The sequence below is a fragment of the Cetorhinus maximus genome, chromosome 20 (assembly GCF_964194155.1).
Source record: "Cetorhinus maximus chromosome 20, sCetMax3.hap1.1, whole genome shotgun sequence".
NCBI lineage: Eukaryota > Metazoa > Chordata > Chondrichthyes > Lamniformes > Cetorhinidae > Cetorhinus > Cetorhinus maximus.
In genome coordinates this window covers 41,175,581-41,192,488 of record NC_135898.1, presented here as the reverse complement: position 1 = coordinate 41,192,488, position 16,908 = coordinate 41,175,581, and the positions used below count along the sequence as shown (strand labels likewise).

The 16,908-nt window shown below is 43.6% G+C and overlaps 1 protein-coding gene across 3 annotated transcripts in view; it reads left to right on the top strand.

Moving 5' to 3' along the window:
• The window catches only part of prkg1b (protein kinase cGMP-dependent 1b), an 855,320-nt gene that overhangs the window by 807,238 nt on the left and 31,174 nt on the right, over positions 1 to 16,908 (top strand). For all 3 annotated transcript variants that reach the window (XM_078565944.1, XM_078565943.1, XM_078565942.1), the window contains exon 11: positions 3,940 to 4,079. In XM_078565944.1, coding sequence (XP_078422070.1) covers positions 3,940 to 4,079 — 140 coding nt within the window. The remainder of the gene's footprint in view (positions 1 to 3,939; positions 4,080 to 16,908) is intronic.

Here is a 16,908-nt window from a genome sequence, read left to right as displayed (position 1 = left end):
TCCGCCAGCCGGGACCCACCGATACACCGGAAATCCAGCCTCCATAACCTCCACTTCCTTGGGGAATGGCTATTGTCTTGTAGTGGCTACTACTCGAACCTGACGCTGTTGGGACTACAAAGCTGCTGGTCAATTGGATTGGCCAGCCACTCCTCCGCAAAAGGGGGCAGAAGTCTTACCCTGAACCAATTAACCTGCCGCCGAGCAGGGCAGCTGGCTTTTTCGTGGGCATCTCCCACCCAACACTTCAATGATGGGGCGGGGAATATGGTGCCCCATAAAATCCAGCCCATGGCACCAAGCAGGCTAAATAGTCAATCATGTTGATGAGTTCTCACAGACAGCAAACCATGAAGTAACAAGCACTGATTATCATTTCCTTTTTAATCATTTTACTGACAGCAAAATAAAGCTTGGGCATTCACATGGGATTAAGGTAGAATCTAAAATATCATAAACAAACTTCAGAAAAAATAGTTTTTATTATTTTAAAAACCTTCAGATTTTTTTACATCAACATGGAGTAATTTGACAGTCCACAAACCTAAAACTAGTTTTTCAGGGCCAGAGAGGTGGTTCACGAGTAATTCTGGGCAAAATTTTATGGGGAGCGAGTAGGTGGTGTAAGCGGAAATGGAAGTGGGTGTATCGTCAGCTCCTGCCTAGTCCCGTCATCCTGCAGCAATTTAACATCCGTCAGTGCGTTAATTGCCAAGGGGCGAGACCTCCGCCCCCAACTGGGAAGCAGGACCCGCCTCTAAGAGCTGCTGCCCATTCAAATGACTGGCAGCTCCCTGGTCCCAGCAGCACCACCAGGAGCAATGACTACTGCTGGGACTGCAGCAGACCACAATGAGGATTGTCGCTGAAGGCACATGGAAAGATAAATGAGCGGGGGAGGTGGATATCACTGGGGTCAGGCTGGCAGGCGGGTCGAGGGCAATATGGGGCCTGGGTCAGGCAGGGTAGTGGGGCGGGGAGATGGGAAATGTGGGGATGCTCAAAGCAGGGGGACCTCTGATGGAAACAGGAGGTACCTCCACTTGCTGCCAAATGCCCGAGCAATGTTATCTGCCAAGTTTCCCACCTGTTGCTGGTCTCAGCCTGCAGTCCCTGAAATAGCAACAGAGGCAGGAAGTAACCCTTAAGTGGCGATTATTTGGCCACTTAAGGGCCTCAATTGACACAAAGGCAAGTGGGCCACCCAATGCCTCCCCCGCTGCTTATAAAATTGCAGCGGGGTCAAGGACAGGTGGGTTAGGTGCTAGGAAAGACAATAATGCATTTTACAGACATTCCCACTCCCCGCCTGAAAACCTGTCGGTAGGGGGGTGTTAAATTCTGCCCTATGACTTTGTATGGTGTTAAAAATTCATTTGCACCTGTTGCACAAGTTGTACTATTAGAAATAGAGTTGATTTGCAGGCGCTTATTAAGTGGAAATATTAAGTTTATTTACAATATACTCAACAGAAACTACACGTGTGCTTTCAACTCCAACTCAATCTCTATACTGACTGCTGAGGTAGCCCAAGCTACTCTCCTATTGATTACTACAGATCATGTGATCTTTCCTAACGAGTATTATTCTTAAAGGTATATCACACACAAAATAAAACCATAATTATTACATTCCTCCCCCTTTAACTTGGCTATACATATTATATTTACAAATATATATATTTTCAAGACAACATAATATTTACACTGGGTAAGGAATTTACACATTCAGTCTTTCAGGTGGTTTCCTGATACGTGTGGAACGTCGAAGCTCCACAACTTCAGATTCTTTGTCAGGAACCTAATTTTCCCGAGTTGCCTGAACATCAGGTGCTTCGGTGGGCACTTGCCGTTCTGTATCCTCAACTCTTACAGGAAAATCAGACATATCAGACCTGGGCTGTGCAACTTCAGGAAACGCAGACCCGGTCATGGTCACTGGTGGAACCAAATCTTGGTGATTTGTCTCTCTCTTCCTTAAATGGTCCACATGTTTACAGATGATCCGGCCTTCCACCTCCACGCGCTAAGATAGATGTCCATTCACTTATTTCACCCGGAAACCACTTTGGTCCTTCCCCAAAGTTTTTCACGTACATCAGCTCTCCCACGGTAAATTTCCCCTTGTGACTATGCCAGTCGTGTCTAGTTTTCTGGCTTCCCTGTCTCCTTTCCATTTTCCCCTCTAAATTTGGCATTATTAAGCTCAATCTCAATAACTCTGCTAAATACCAGAAGTTGCTGTCAGTCTCACAGGGTAACGATGGCAAATGCTGACGGTTTCATTGTCGTCACGACCACAAGAGCAGGGCCTATATCACAGAGTTAGCATCCAAGCAGAAAACAATGTAGAAGTGCTGAAGAACTGTAGACTTAGGCCGGGATTTTCCATGCCCACTGGCGTCAGGCATGCTCAGTGGCGTGAGCAGACAATATGGTGTGATCAGTTTCACGACAGCATAAAGCCAGTTCGCGATCGTCCGCTCAGCCCGTTGATGGCGTGCTGCATTCTCCCCCATCGGACGTTGGGAGCCTCATTGTAATACATCAGCATATCATATTAGGCCAGCCCGCTGGAGTCAGTCCCCTGCCACCCACCCCCCCCAACCACCACCCCCCCCTCCCTCTCTCTCTCTCTCCCCCCCCCCCCCCAAACAACCGCTGGATTGTCCGGCCATGCCGGCGGGAAGACACGCCAACATGTTTCACAACAGCACATAAGCGACGTGCGCTTGGCGGTCTGCACTTTGCTTGGGACTTCAAGGTTTGTTTGCCTACCTTGCTTCAGTCAGCACTCACAGTCATCAGCGCCAGGATTCACAGACAGCACCACATCACTTTTAGGGGGGGCTCACGGGCGGGTCTCTACCTAACTGATCAGCCATATTTGGGTGGCTTTTCAATGGCTGCAGGGCTAGGGCTTGCTTGGAGAAGGGGGAGAAGCAACCTCACGCAAGGGAAGAGGCTGCAGGATGAGGGCTGTACTGGGGAAGGAAGGTATCCCAGGGTGTGTGTGGGGGCACATGTTGATCTGTGCAAGTGGCCTCAAGATGGTGAAGGCTGAGGAGGCAATCTCCAGAGGAGATGAGGCCAAATGGACTTGGGAGGGTGTGTGTGAGAGAATGGGTGGGTGATATCCCTTGAGCTGGCAGTGAGTGAGATGCCATTGAATATGTGATGGGTTTGTGTGTGTAAGTTTAGAATGCTGAGATGGTTGCCATACCCTGGCGGTACAGATGAGATCATTCATCCTCTATCTGCATTGGATAGCCAACCTGTTCTGTGCAACATTGGCACTGATCACCACGGCCATTGGCTACCAAGCCGGAGTGGTAATGTTGCTGCTTCTGCGGCCAGAGTGAGGACATCACAGCGGGCCTCCACGGCGCCCAAAGGGCGCTCGAGGGCTGCAATCTTCTTGCCTTTTGGGGCCATGTCTTCTTTGCTGCAGTCCTGGGCTGGAAGCACTGAGCGCAGTTGTACTTTAAATGTGGTGCCTGGTGTGATGAAGCAGCGAGGCGATAGCTTAGCAGGAGAATCGGAGCCTGCCCACCATGGAAACAGCATGTTTCCCAGGAATGCATAAATAATGTGGCGGATTGGGGATGATACGGTGTGAAAACCCACCATCGCGGCCGATGGGTAAAACGTTGTTTTACCCATGTGCTACCGCGCTTAGTGCAAATCTGGGACAATTCCGCCCTTAGTCTCTGATATATGCACATATCATACTATATTAATCTATATAATTTATTAGAGATTATTTCTACACCTTAATGTGGAATTTAGTTTGAGGAGTAAAGAAAGTAAACAACACAGACATGCTGATCATGATATAGAATAACAAATGAAATTCCAGAATGTTGGGATTTGTAGGAAAGGATGCTGAGGCATTTTTGAAAATGCCAAAAAAACTCTTTCTTTGTTTATTCTTAAAAGGTCCAATTAAAAAGTGAGGAATCCAAAACATTTGCGATGAAGATCCTGAAAAAGCGTCATATAGTAGATACACGACAACAGGAGCACATACGATCGGAAAAGCAGATTATGCAGGAGGCTCACTCAGACTTCATTGTAAGGTAAGTTTCCATCAGATAACCTCATGGAACATAAAAGAAAAATTGAACACTGGAACATTAAGATGGAAGCAAAGAGCCAGATATGGAGCCTGTATGTTATGTATTGGCTCACCCTGACATCTCACACCTTTGTCTCTGCCTCTGATATAACTTAGGCTTCTAATACATTCTAGCCTCCATTCTCTCTGATTACAGTCTGTCCTATTTTCTGTCTGATACAATCTAACCTCTTTTTATTTATCCTAATTTATTACTCAGAGAGTAGTTATAATGTGGAACTTGCTACCAGATGGAGTAGTCGAGGCAAACGTCTTAGATGGATTTAAGTGGAAGCTAGATAAGTACATAAGGGAGAAAGGAATAGAAGGATCTATTTATAGGATTACATGGAGTAGGGTGAAAGAACAGCATAGACCACTTTGACTGAATTGACTGTATTTGTGCTGTAAATTCTATGTAATACTCTGATGATCTGATATGCATTTATCGTTGGCTTCATCTACTCATCTGGTTCCATCAAATATTTGTCCCCCCAGTTTGCTGCAATCAGCCAAGGGATCTGGTCATTTCGCTCATTGTAAGAAAAACAGGAACCAATACCTTAGCCATTGTAGACCTTGGCATTTAATTGAGGACCAGCAGCAAAAAGTAAGGCCTCGGAACTAAAATACCCCAGGCCTGAAACTTTGGCCTCCCAAAACCTGTACTGGGTTCAAATCAACCCTAAAGAAACAGGGAGAGACAAAATACTTCAACTCTTTATTTAATGCTTTCCATTCTGGGAATAAAACGGGCCGCTCTTTGAGAAATTTGGAGAAATTTATGGAGCAGTTATATACGGGATTTAGGCTAGCTTCAGATTGAAAGATGCAATGAATTCGAGTGTGGTTTGGCAGATCTTCAGTAGGTAGATCTCTGTAGGTACTGGGTTTTGTTTCCATTTAGAGGTAACAAAGTGCAATAGCTGTGATGCCAGGGCTCTTCACATATTTTTGAGGGCAAGGAAGGGTTGTTATTGTTGCGTAGATGAGGACATGGCCCCTCCATGCATCATCCATACTCAACCAGTATACACTACATACAGAACTCATGAACCATATAATAACACTGTGAAGTCTTTGCAATGTTCATGAAATAAAAGCATAGGCATTCTATCTCCAGTTAAAATAAAAAGCCCCTCTTAGAAGCTCATATAACTGCCAATCAAATACATAACCATTAAAACTCCGATTGATAACTGCTCCCTCCTGTCACATGTTCATTAATCTGTCAAAATAAACAAACAGCAATTCAAAAGCCTCTTCAAAATATGTAATCCTATTAGCTTCTCATAAAACTGCCAATCAAACAAAGCACACAGTCCTCTCCACAGCTGTGTCAACAACTCTTGCTGAGCTAAATCCATTAGTGTGGTTTGGAACTCGCAACTCACCATGTTTCCTGATCCAGGGAAATTGGCGGCTGTGGTGAATGGCCTGCTAAGTACAAATTTGTAGGCCCTGAATACTCCAGTTTGGCCCTCCCAACGCAGGTTTGCATAGTTTCAGGGGGGTAAAATCCAGTCCCTGGAACTCATCACCTAACACCGACATAACAACCCCAGCAGCACAAGGATTTAAGGAGGCCCACCACCAACTTCTCAGGGAAACTAGGGTCATGGGCAATCAATGCAGCCTTACCATTATCGCCCATATCCTGAGAATGAATATCTGATAAATTAGACCAGGTAATGAATAGCTAAAGTGTTTAGAGCACTGGTCATCATTTGGAAGAATTTGTCTCTCTAAGAGGTTGTGTCTGGGATTTTGTGAGAGTGTAATATTGGAACTGGGGAGAAGTGACCTGATGATCTCGACTTACCTTTTATAGAGGTGGTGGTAAGAAAACCATTTGTATAAACAAGTTACTGTTGAGCACATGACCACCCAGACAAGGGGAAAATCTTGTAGTATATGGAAAATGGCAAATCAAAGAGTTTGGAAAGAATGAAGATGCAATCAGACTGTTAAAGTCCCAACTGTATGCTTGAGCGGTAGATTTGTTAGTAAAGCTTTTCCAGCATTTAGTGGAAAAGTAATATGTCTAAGTTACAGATCCCTGCATTCTAGATAGCAATCCAAGATTACTTCCAAGATTTTCAGTATAACCCATATTATCATATGCATAGTATATCCAGAGATGATGATTGGGTTGAAGGCTTTTATGCTAATGTGCAATATGATTTTGAACAGTTGGTAAATTGAATGACTTGTTCAAGAGCTAAGTAATTCGGTATGACGTTTACAATATTTCACTACATTACTTACTAAAGAGTTAAAGTGTTGATGGATTTCTCCATTCTGTTTCATTAATATATTAATAAGCTGAACAATCCAATTGTCTTCCTGTTGTGGGTAAGAAAGTTCAAGGAACATTCTGAGAGTCTGAGTTTGCAATAGGGTCTGTATTGATGAAGCCTAAAATTGAATGAGAAGAAGAGAAGTTAAATATAGCTGGAGCCTGTTTATTCCCAAGAGAAAAGAAACCTTGAGCATGTTTCTAGGTTTCAAAATGCTCTCATGCATAAATCACACTGACCCAGCACCCACCTCATTAATGTCTATATGTAACACTGCATCAGTCCTGTACACACATCACACTGACTCAATATATACCTTGTTGATGTCTACATATAACACTGCTCCAGTACTGTACACATATCACACTTAGTATGTACCTTGTTGATGTCTACATGTAACACTGCACCATTACTGTACACACATCACACTGACCCGGTAAGTACCTTGTTGATGTCTATATCAAGCACTGCTCCAGTACTGTACCCACATCACATTGACCCAGTACGTACCTTGTTAATGTCTGTATAGAACACTGAACCAGTGTTGTACACACAGCACATCTATTTAAGATAGACTCTTCAAAGGAGAACTTGAGTCAGGTTCTCACAATCTCCTGCCAGAACTTAAATGTAAGGGTGGTAATAACCACTGAGAAATGATCTAAACAGTTATTTTTTACTATCCATGCAATTTCTCTGGGGCTCTGCCAACCTCCTGCTATTCTGCAGAAATTCCACCCTCAGCTTCATTGATGGGTAAGTTGCAAGATGAAGTAGCCCAGCCATTTTGAGACATTTTTATCACAAGTTTTACATAATGCGAAGGGAACTAACAAAATTGCAATCACTTATTTTTTTTTTGCTGTGCACCAAGATCATTCTTTTCTTTCATTAACAATCCTGAAATGTTTTGGGGGAATTGTTTCTTGCTAAATATTTAGCTCAATGTGTTAAAGAAGTGACCATTAAAAATGACCTGTAGGGGCTAAATTTTGTCTGTTGGAGATAAATGTGAGAAAGGTCTGCTCCTAACTGAAGTTTCCAATTTGCAAATGAGGTTGTGGGCAGGCAAACATGCAACTCATGTAAATACAATTTTGTTATCGGGAATGTAAAGTTAATTATAATGCACAGATCTTCTCCAGTAACTAAAGGCCACTTAACTCATTCATCAACCTTGTAATACTTGTTGCAGAATGGACAAATAATGAGTTGGAAAAGTTAGTTTTATGAATAGACTAGCGGCTGGTGTAGAGGGAAAACAAGCAGAGTATTGATGGGGAAAGAAGGTTTCCAAATATGCACATGAGGAAACAATGATGCTGGAATACCACTTGGATGAGCCAGTGGGCTGATACAGAGGACCTGCTGGAATGTCTGGAAGAAGCAGCACATCTTGAAAAAGGACCACAAAAGTTTTAAATATTATTGTAAATCAATAATACAGGATGTGGAAAAGAGCAGTAGTAGTTAAAAATAACTGTACTGGCAAATAAAATATTAACAAGCATTTAGTAAGTAAGTCAGTAAAACTTTCAATTTTGAGGTTGTAGAAATTACATTAGACATACCATAATGCTGTGCAGGAGAGAATTACCATGGACCAAATCACCAGCCTTAACCCCCATGGAATATCTATTTCCCCCAGAGGGGCACAGTGTGGGACAGACATTGACCATATAACCAGAAACATCAGAGAACATGTGAGCAAGGAATAGTTGAGCTTTTCGGAAGAGATTCTGGGAGGTACTGGAACTGTTGTCTATTCTTCTTGTACGTCCACACCCTGACTACGTCTTGGGGCATGGGACCCAACGCCTTTACCATATCAATCGGGGGATTCATGAGAGACACTCTGATTGTGCTTGAGACCGGATTCAGCTGTCGTCAGCTACAAAAAGCAAATGTGGTTCACTGCTCATTGCTTTGTTATGTCCCACTTTGGAACTGTAACATGTGTCACAGAGTTACCTAGTCATACATTATATATCCTCCCATTGGCCTAAATTCCATTACTCTACCAATAGTATTTGTTGAATAGTAATTGTTTACTTGTTATTTTTCTATTACACCTGCAAAATGATCAGCCTGATCCAGAAAGAGAAAACTCTTGTTTTTCTTTTTTCTCTCCATGTAAAATCACTAGGTAATATGCAACAATCACAAGTCATTTGGTATCGCAGTTGAGGATGGGGGTGTTTTGCTGGATATCCCTAATTCAGCAGAATGTTATCATCCAATTTCCCAATTGCACAGCCAAAGAAATCAAGCATTGACCCTTCCTGACAATATGTTTGAAGCATTGAGGGTGGACAATACAAAAGCATAACACATCTCTTTGTTGGGACGTTTGTAGATTTAAGAAGTGGAAATCAAAGGTTGATGTTTAGCAAGACCTGTGTCAGCTGAAATCATATCGGAAATTCCAGCCAGATCCTTCCCCCTGCAACGGGAAACACTGGCCCTGATACCAGAAGCTGAGAATTGAATGTAACTCACCCCAGCACAACCAGATGACAGATCGCTCACTGTGTATGTTGGCTATCATTTTTTATTAAGCAGTTTCATGCCAAGCACATTTCATTGACAAATTCTAAAGATTCAAGCTGCAGCAGTTCCAAGATAAATTTCCAGTGGGCTACCCAGAATAATTGCTCCAGTTCAGCTTTGATCAATGATTGATGCGAGTTGGCATGTGGTTGCAGACCTGTTGCTGGAGCATGAACCAGTTGTTGCTGTGTGGGATTCTGCAGCACCAGAAATCAAACAGCATTATTGTTACAATGATAAGTCGAGCAGCATAGGTTCAAGACAATGGCGCTACTGGCTAGGCTACAAGGATTTTATTGAAACATTCAGTAGAGTAAAATAATTATTGATTAATGAATTGAAAGTGTTGCCAGGGTTTGAAAGAAAATTGTAGTAAGATATATGCCTGGAACATTTAATGATTTGAGAATACAATTGCAGATGCAAAACATACTTAAGTCACTCTAGTTCTGTTTATGCTGTTGTTCCAAATAAACTTTGTGTATAACCCTCATGAAGTCAGTTTGTCACTCAGTAAACATCAATCAACCTTCCTTTAATCTGTCCAGTTGATGACTGCAAAGTATTCTCAGTGTGTCTGATATTGATCAGCAGTGGCATCACTGAACAATCCCAGAGCTGATCATTTATTTAGCTGGGCCTGTTAACTGTGACAGACACCAGATAATGTGTTACTTCAACAACAGTTGTACCATGTTACCACACAAGACTTTGGAGGTGACACCAGACCATAAAAAATAGAAGCAGAAGTAGGCCATTCGGCCCCTCGAGCCTGTTCCTCCATCCAGGAAGATCATGGCTGATCTGTTTGTGTTTCGATTTCCACATTCCCATCGACCCTCGATAACCTTTGATTCCCTTGCCTAACAAAAATCTATCTACCTCTGCCTTAAAAATATTCAGTGACCCCGCCCTCCACCGCCTACGGAGGCAGAGAATTCCAAAGTCGCACAACCCTCTGAGAGAAAAAAATTCTCCTCATCTCTGTCCTAAAAGGGTGACCCCTAATTTTAAAACAGTGCCTCCTAGTTCTGGACTCACCCACATCCTTTCGACGTCCACCTTGTCGAGGCCGTTCAGGATCTTATGTGCTTCAATCATGTCACCCCTCACTCTTCTAAACTCCAGCAGAGACAAGCCCAGTCTGTCCAACCTTTCCTCACAAGACAGCCTGCTCATTCCAGATACCAATCTAGTAAACCTCCTCTGAACCACCCCCAACGCATTACATCCTTCCTTAAGTAAGGAGACCAAAACTGCACACAGTATTCGCGATGTGGTCTCACCAATACCCTGTATAACTGAAACATAACATCCAATTCCTCTCATAAGAAAGGAGAGCATTCCATTAGCCTTCTTAATTACCTGCTGTACTTGCATACTAACTTATTATTACTCATGTACTAAAACACCTAGATCCCTCTGCACCTCAGAATACTGCACTCATTCCCCATTTAAATAATACTCTGCTTCTTTATTCGTACTGCCAGATTGAACAACTTCACACTTTTCCACATTAAACTCCATCTGCCAGATCTTTGCCCGCTCACTCAACCTATCTATTTTCATCTGCAACCTCCTCATGCCCTTTTCGCAACACACTTTCCTCCCTATCTTTGTGTCATCTGCAAATTTAGCTACCATACCTTCGCTCCCCTCATCTAAGTCATTCATATAAATTGTAAAAAGTTGAGGTCCCAGCACAGACCCCTGCGGAACTCCACTAGTCACATCCTGCCAATCAGAAAACGATCCATTAATGCATACTCTGTTTTCTGCCAGCCAGCCCATCTTCTATCCATGCTAATATGTTACCCACTACACCATGAGCTTTTATTTTCCACAATAATCTTTGATGTGGCACCTCATCAAAGGCCTTCTCAAAATCCAAGGACAGCACGTCTACAGGCTCCCCTTTAGCCACGTGTCATGTTACTCCTTCAAAGAACTCCAATAAATTGGTTAAACATGATTTCCCATTCACAAAACCATGCTGACTCTTTCCAATTCCCTTGAGTTTTTCTAAGTGTCCATCTATAAGCTCTTCAATGATTGACGCTAACACCTTCCCCACGGCAGACGTCAAGCTAACTGGCCTATAGTTTCCTCTGTTCTGCATCCCCCTCCTCTTGACGAGACGGGTTATATTTGCTACTTTCTAGCATCTAATGGATTTCCTCCCCTTTGGCTGTTAGATACCAAGGGCCAGATCTTTGTCTCCAAATGGAGGTGGGAATCGGGGTGCAAAATGCCACACTTAGTTCTTGCTGCGAGAAAAGACTATCTTCTTCTGTCTTCCTGACTCCGTGCCATTTTCTTGTGGCCTTTTTGCGGGTTGGGAAGGCTCGGTGTGCAAAGCGTACATGCACGTCTTCGGATGTTGCCATTGTGGGGACCACAGAAAAATGGTATTTCCTCCCGAAGACCATTTCTGTGTGATGGTGCAGGGTTTAGAGAGCCCTAAAATACACTTCTTCTTTGAGAGGTCGTGACCACTGAGGGAAGCCACATATGAACCATGACCACATGAACCAATGTGTCCAACCAATGGAGTATTACATGAAACTGTACAAACTGGACCGTTTAACAACCAGGTATGAATGACCTGATCTTTGTCAACAACTACAAATGCCTAACTGAGTGCCTTTGTGCAAAATAAACCTCCCCATTAATATTGTGTCCAGCCTCTGGTCTGTTGTCACACCTACATGAGTTAACATGCTGGGAGGGCAGGATCATCAAACTAATCATTATAAATCACAGGGTTTCCACATGTAGGCTTGCCAACCCTCCAGGATTGTCCTGGAGTCTTTAGGAATTAAAGAGATCACTCAGTGGTAAATTCATTGAGGTACTTAAAAAAAATTACATTCTTTCACTTTCTTTGAATACTTTCATTTCTGAGTTCTAATTAGTTCTGTTAGTTTTGGTCTCTTATGCATTCCCAATTATAATTGCTGCACCATTGGTAGCCATGCCTTGGTTACCTTGGCCGTTATTTCTGGAATTCCCTCCCTTCATCTCTCTACTTCTCTCTCTTTCCTTCCTCCTTTAAGACATTCCTTATGTGGCTTGGTGTCATACTTTGTTTTATAATGCTTTGGGATGTTTCATTGTACTTCATGCTCTCAAACCAAAAGTTGTGGAAACTCCCACGCTACCTGGGAGCAACCAAATAACAACCACACCACCAGCCCAGAATCAATGCTAATGCCTTCGCTTCATAGCTTCTAATAAACTCAATGATACCGACCAGCAGGGAAGATAAGTGGACAGTAAAAACAGTCTTAATGCAGTCTCAAAATTGCCTCATGGCAGACAGACCTCTCAAGCCCTTACACACAAGAGAAAGTGGACAGTGTCCTGACGGCACCAAGACAGACAAAGCAGCAGGAGTTGATCAGATTTACCCAGAGTTCATGAAGAACATTGGATCAGAGGGAAGGAAGTGGCGAGGAAAGCTGTTTACCAATATTCACAGCACAGGCACTATTCCAAACATCTGGCACCAATCTAAGATCGTGGCTGTTACCAAGCCAAGGAAGCCACTCAACAACCCATGCAGTCAGCACCCCATCGCTCTGCTCTCAGTAACAGATAAGATCCTGGAACACCACCTGCTAAACAGACTGAGTTCCACTCTGGAAGCCTCCTCAAGAGGCAGCTTTTCACACAGGCCACAACGGCTCCGAGCAGGTTCTGACACTGACCTCACACATTGAAGCCAGTTTCCAGAAAGGCCTGCAGACAGGAACCACCAATGTTGACTTATCCTGTACCTATGACCAATGTGGCACACAGGCATCCTGCTGAAACTCTGCACCATCATCTGCTGTGTGAAAACACCACTCAGCTCCATGATCAGCAACCAACAGTTCCTTGGGGATTAAATCAAATACCCACACGTAACCAACAACAGGCTCCCACAGGAATCAGTCCTCACACTGGCTCTCTTCAAAACATATACCAGTGACCTCCCTCCCACAAAGTCACGACTCATTGCAAATGCTGACAACTTGGCTTTGGATTTCCTGACTGAAGAACTTCAGGACACTGAGAAAACACTCATTGAAGATCTCTGTTATTGGGAAATCTATTTCAGAAAATGGAAACTTTGACCACCAGGACTGTCGTTTCAGCATTCCACCTGAACAACTCGAGGGTCGGGGGAGAACTTCATGTCCAGTTCTGTGGCCGATCACACACCCACAACCCAATGCCAAAATAGCTTGGCCTCACTCTTCGCCGTACACTGACCTACCGACAATGTCTCCAGAACACCAGAGTCAAGGTCAAAACAAGAATGAATCTCTTTTGGAAACTGGTGGCTACGACCCTGGGGCAGCAAATCCAACACACTGCAATGCTTCACTCAATCTGGTTCAGTCGCAACCACACAAACGTGGTACATATCCCCCTCCAGGAAGTCATAAAGATTATTTCTGGGACGTTGAGACCAACATAGCTCGAGTGGCTTCCTGTTCTTGCAGACACTGAATCCCCTGATGTCCACAGTGAAACCATCCTCCTCAAAGAACACCACTGTCATACGGCTAACGAAGCACTCCCAGTGACACAGGACCTCAAAAAAAAACCCCACACGCTGGTCTGAAATCACATAGCACCTACTGGAACACACAGGACACCCTACAAGCTGATAACAGCCCCTCCTCTCAATGGCGCACCTCCTGGCTGACTGCAAACATCACCAACCACAAGCTGGTACATGACCCAAGTGGTGAAGTCCCGCGTTTCAACCTTCCACGGAATATCTGAAAAACACTCCACTGCTTGAGGACGGGCTGGGGAAGATGTGCCCACTTGCTCCGCAAGTGGAATGAGGAACAGCTGAAGTTGTGACTGTGGTCATCCAAGGCAGACCATCGCCCATTTACTGACCTTGTGCCCTGAGAGATCCATTCGTGGTGGCATCAGAACCAATCAACCTGCTTCAGCTGAAGCCATTTGAATGGATTGTTAACCTTGGCACCGAACTATAACTAACTCTCCAGCCGTACAAATAAGAAAAATATGTTAACGGTGCTATATAAATATAAGTTGCTGTTGTTGTCGTAATAATAATAATGGAGAATGACATTGAGAATCATCCAATTAGATCATGAAGGCTCTGTTTGCTTTCCAGTTGACATTAACAATGAGGATGGGTGTTTTAGATGATTGTTGGTGAAAGTGTGAGGTTCGAATAGTTCAAGGCACTAGTCCACATGATTAAACCTCCACGAATACACCCAACCAGAGATGGCAACCGCATGTGAGGGATCAAACCAGAATGTGTCAGTTTTCCATTGGCCAATTCCCTTGAAGGAGAGGGGAGAGGTGAATCAGGTCTTGAATAAAGAACTTAAAAGAACCTGCTTTTATATAGCATTTTGTCATTGCCTCGGGATATCCAAACTCCTTTGCATGCAGTGGGAGATGATTTTTGAAATGAGGTTACTATTACATTCATGCTGATTTGACTCTGAGACACATGAGGTGATGGAACAAAAATCCAGAAAAAAATCCCTCTGTGGCAGTGTTGGTAACCCAAATCCTGAGCCAAGTAACTCCACAGCTCTTTACAGGAATGTTGGTGATTGACCAGCCAGTCTGGTGTAATGGTTGCTGAAAGGCAGAGGAGCCACTGGGAGTTGGGATCTTTCTTACTCTGTTCCAAACAAGCTGCAGGCCAAGACGCTGCTGGTTAGGGTGGTCCAACTGGACAGGCAGCTGGCACTTTATTGGTGCTTTGTGCTGGTAAACTGCACCATTTTAATCCCTTGGAGATCCTGAAGCCTTAGCACTGACCAGTCTACATCTACCTTTATATAAGTGGGCTGTATCCTTACAGTGATGCAGTGGGTTCTCCATGTCAGGCAAACAGTAACTGTGCCTTTATAAATTTATCAGGAGCTTGGTTTGAAGTTGTGTAATCATAGTATCCATAAATTAAACATACAGTAAAATACATACAGTTAAGCAAGTGGGAAAAAAATTGGCAGATGGAGTATAATGTGGGAAAATGTGGACTGGTCCACTTGGGCAGGAAGAATAGAAGAGCAATATATTATCTAAATGGAAAGAGATTGCAGAACTCTGAGGTATAGAGGGATCTGGGTGTCCTGGTACATGAATCACAAAAAAGTTAGTGTGCAGGTACAGCAAGTGATTAGGAAGGCAAATGGAATATTGACATTTATTGCAAGGGGAATGGAATATAAAAGTAGGGATGTTTTGCTACAGTTGTACAGGGCGTTGGTGAGGCCACACCTAAAGTTCTATGTACAGTTTTGGTCTCTTTATTTAAGAAAGGATATAGTTTTATTAGGAGCAGTTCAGAAAAGGTTCATTCGAGTAATTCCTGGGATGATGGGACATTATCTTATGAGGAAAGGTGGCATAGGCTGGGCCTGTATCCATTGGAGTTTAGAAGCATAAGAGGTGCTTTATTGAAACATGTAAGATCCTGAGGGGACTTGACAAGGTGGATGCTGAGAGGATGTTTCCCCTTGTGGGAGAGAACGGAACTCGGGGACACAGTTTAAAAATAAAGGGTCTCCGATATAAGACCAAGGTGAGGTGAAAGTTTTTCTCTCAGAGGGTAATGATTCTTTGAAACTCTGTTCCCCGGAGAAGTGGAGGCGGGGTCATTGAATATTTTTAAGGCAGAGGTGGATAGATTCTTGACCAACAAAGGAGTCAAAGGTTATTCGGGGTAAGCAGAATGTGTAGTTGAGGCCACAATCAGATCAGCCATGATCTTATTAGATGGTGGAGCAGGCTCGAGGAGCCAAATGGCTGACTCCTGCTCCTAATTCGTATGTCTGTATGTTCATGCAACAGATTTGTGCTAAAGTATTTTACTTTCCGAGGTGAACTTCAAATGTGTTATTAAGGTTTATGGCAAATTTATTAGTGGGTTTATTTTTATCAGATCTATCACTTACTAAATGATGTGTGCTGATGTATCCTGCCTCTGATTTATTCGCTCTGTTAAATGTGACTGTAGCAGCAGTAATAATAACAGGGCTTTTATAACTAAGTAAGCTAAATGCCTTTCCCAGACAAGACAATTCTGTCACAAGGAGAGATCACATATCGTACAGTCTGAATTACCCTTCACCAATGAGCTGAAAAAAAAATCAATAGAGATAGTAACAGGGGTATTATTTACTGATGTCACAATCCTGGAACTCATGATCACCACCCAACTCCGCACCTACCTGCCCCAACTCTCCTTGTTCACACAGCCCACAGCACCAAGACTGCATTGGTCAAAGTCAACAACTAGATTATCCAGTCTGTGGTCCCCAGTTTCTCTGTAACTTTCAACGTGGCCATCTACTCTATCCTCCTGCACTGCCTGTCCTCATTATGCCCTGTACCACCCTTGCCTGTTTGGGTGTGGCTAGCACATCTCCTGCAATAGCTTCTTTGCCTATCCCAAAACTGTATTTTCTGGGTCCTCTCCTACATGCTGCTCCTCAGCAACATTATCCATAAGCGCAGTCTTAGCTTCTCCAAATGTGCTAATGGCATCCAGCCCAACCTCTTTGTTCCCATCCTGTATTACCTGCACTGTTTCCCTGATATTATGTTATGGGTGAGCTGAAATTTTCGATAAGTTTCTCACTAGTTGGTCAACTTCCACCAGAAAATTTGAGCCCTACACCCACGTTCTATACCCCTCGCTTGCTCCTTGACCCAGCTGAAGATGCACAAGCATCTGTCATTTGACCCTGCATTCAGTTTTAAACTTAACATCCAATCCATCACCAGGATTGCTCTGTCGTTTGCTCTGCTGGAACCCCCCTGCCCCGCCCCCTACATATTATTACTCTTCTCTGATCTACTGCCTTTGAAAGTTTCATCCACGCTTTCATTACCTCATCTTCCCATTCTTGCCTCGCTAGCCTCCTAAGTGCCACGCTACACAAACTG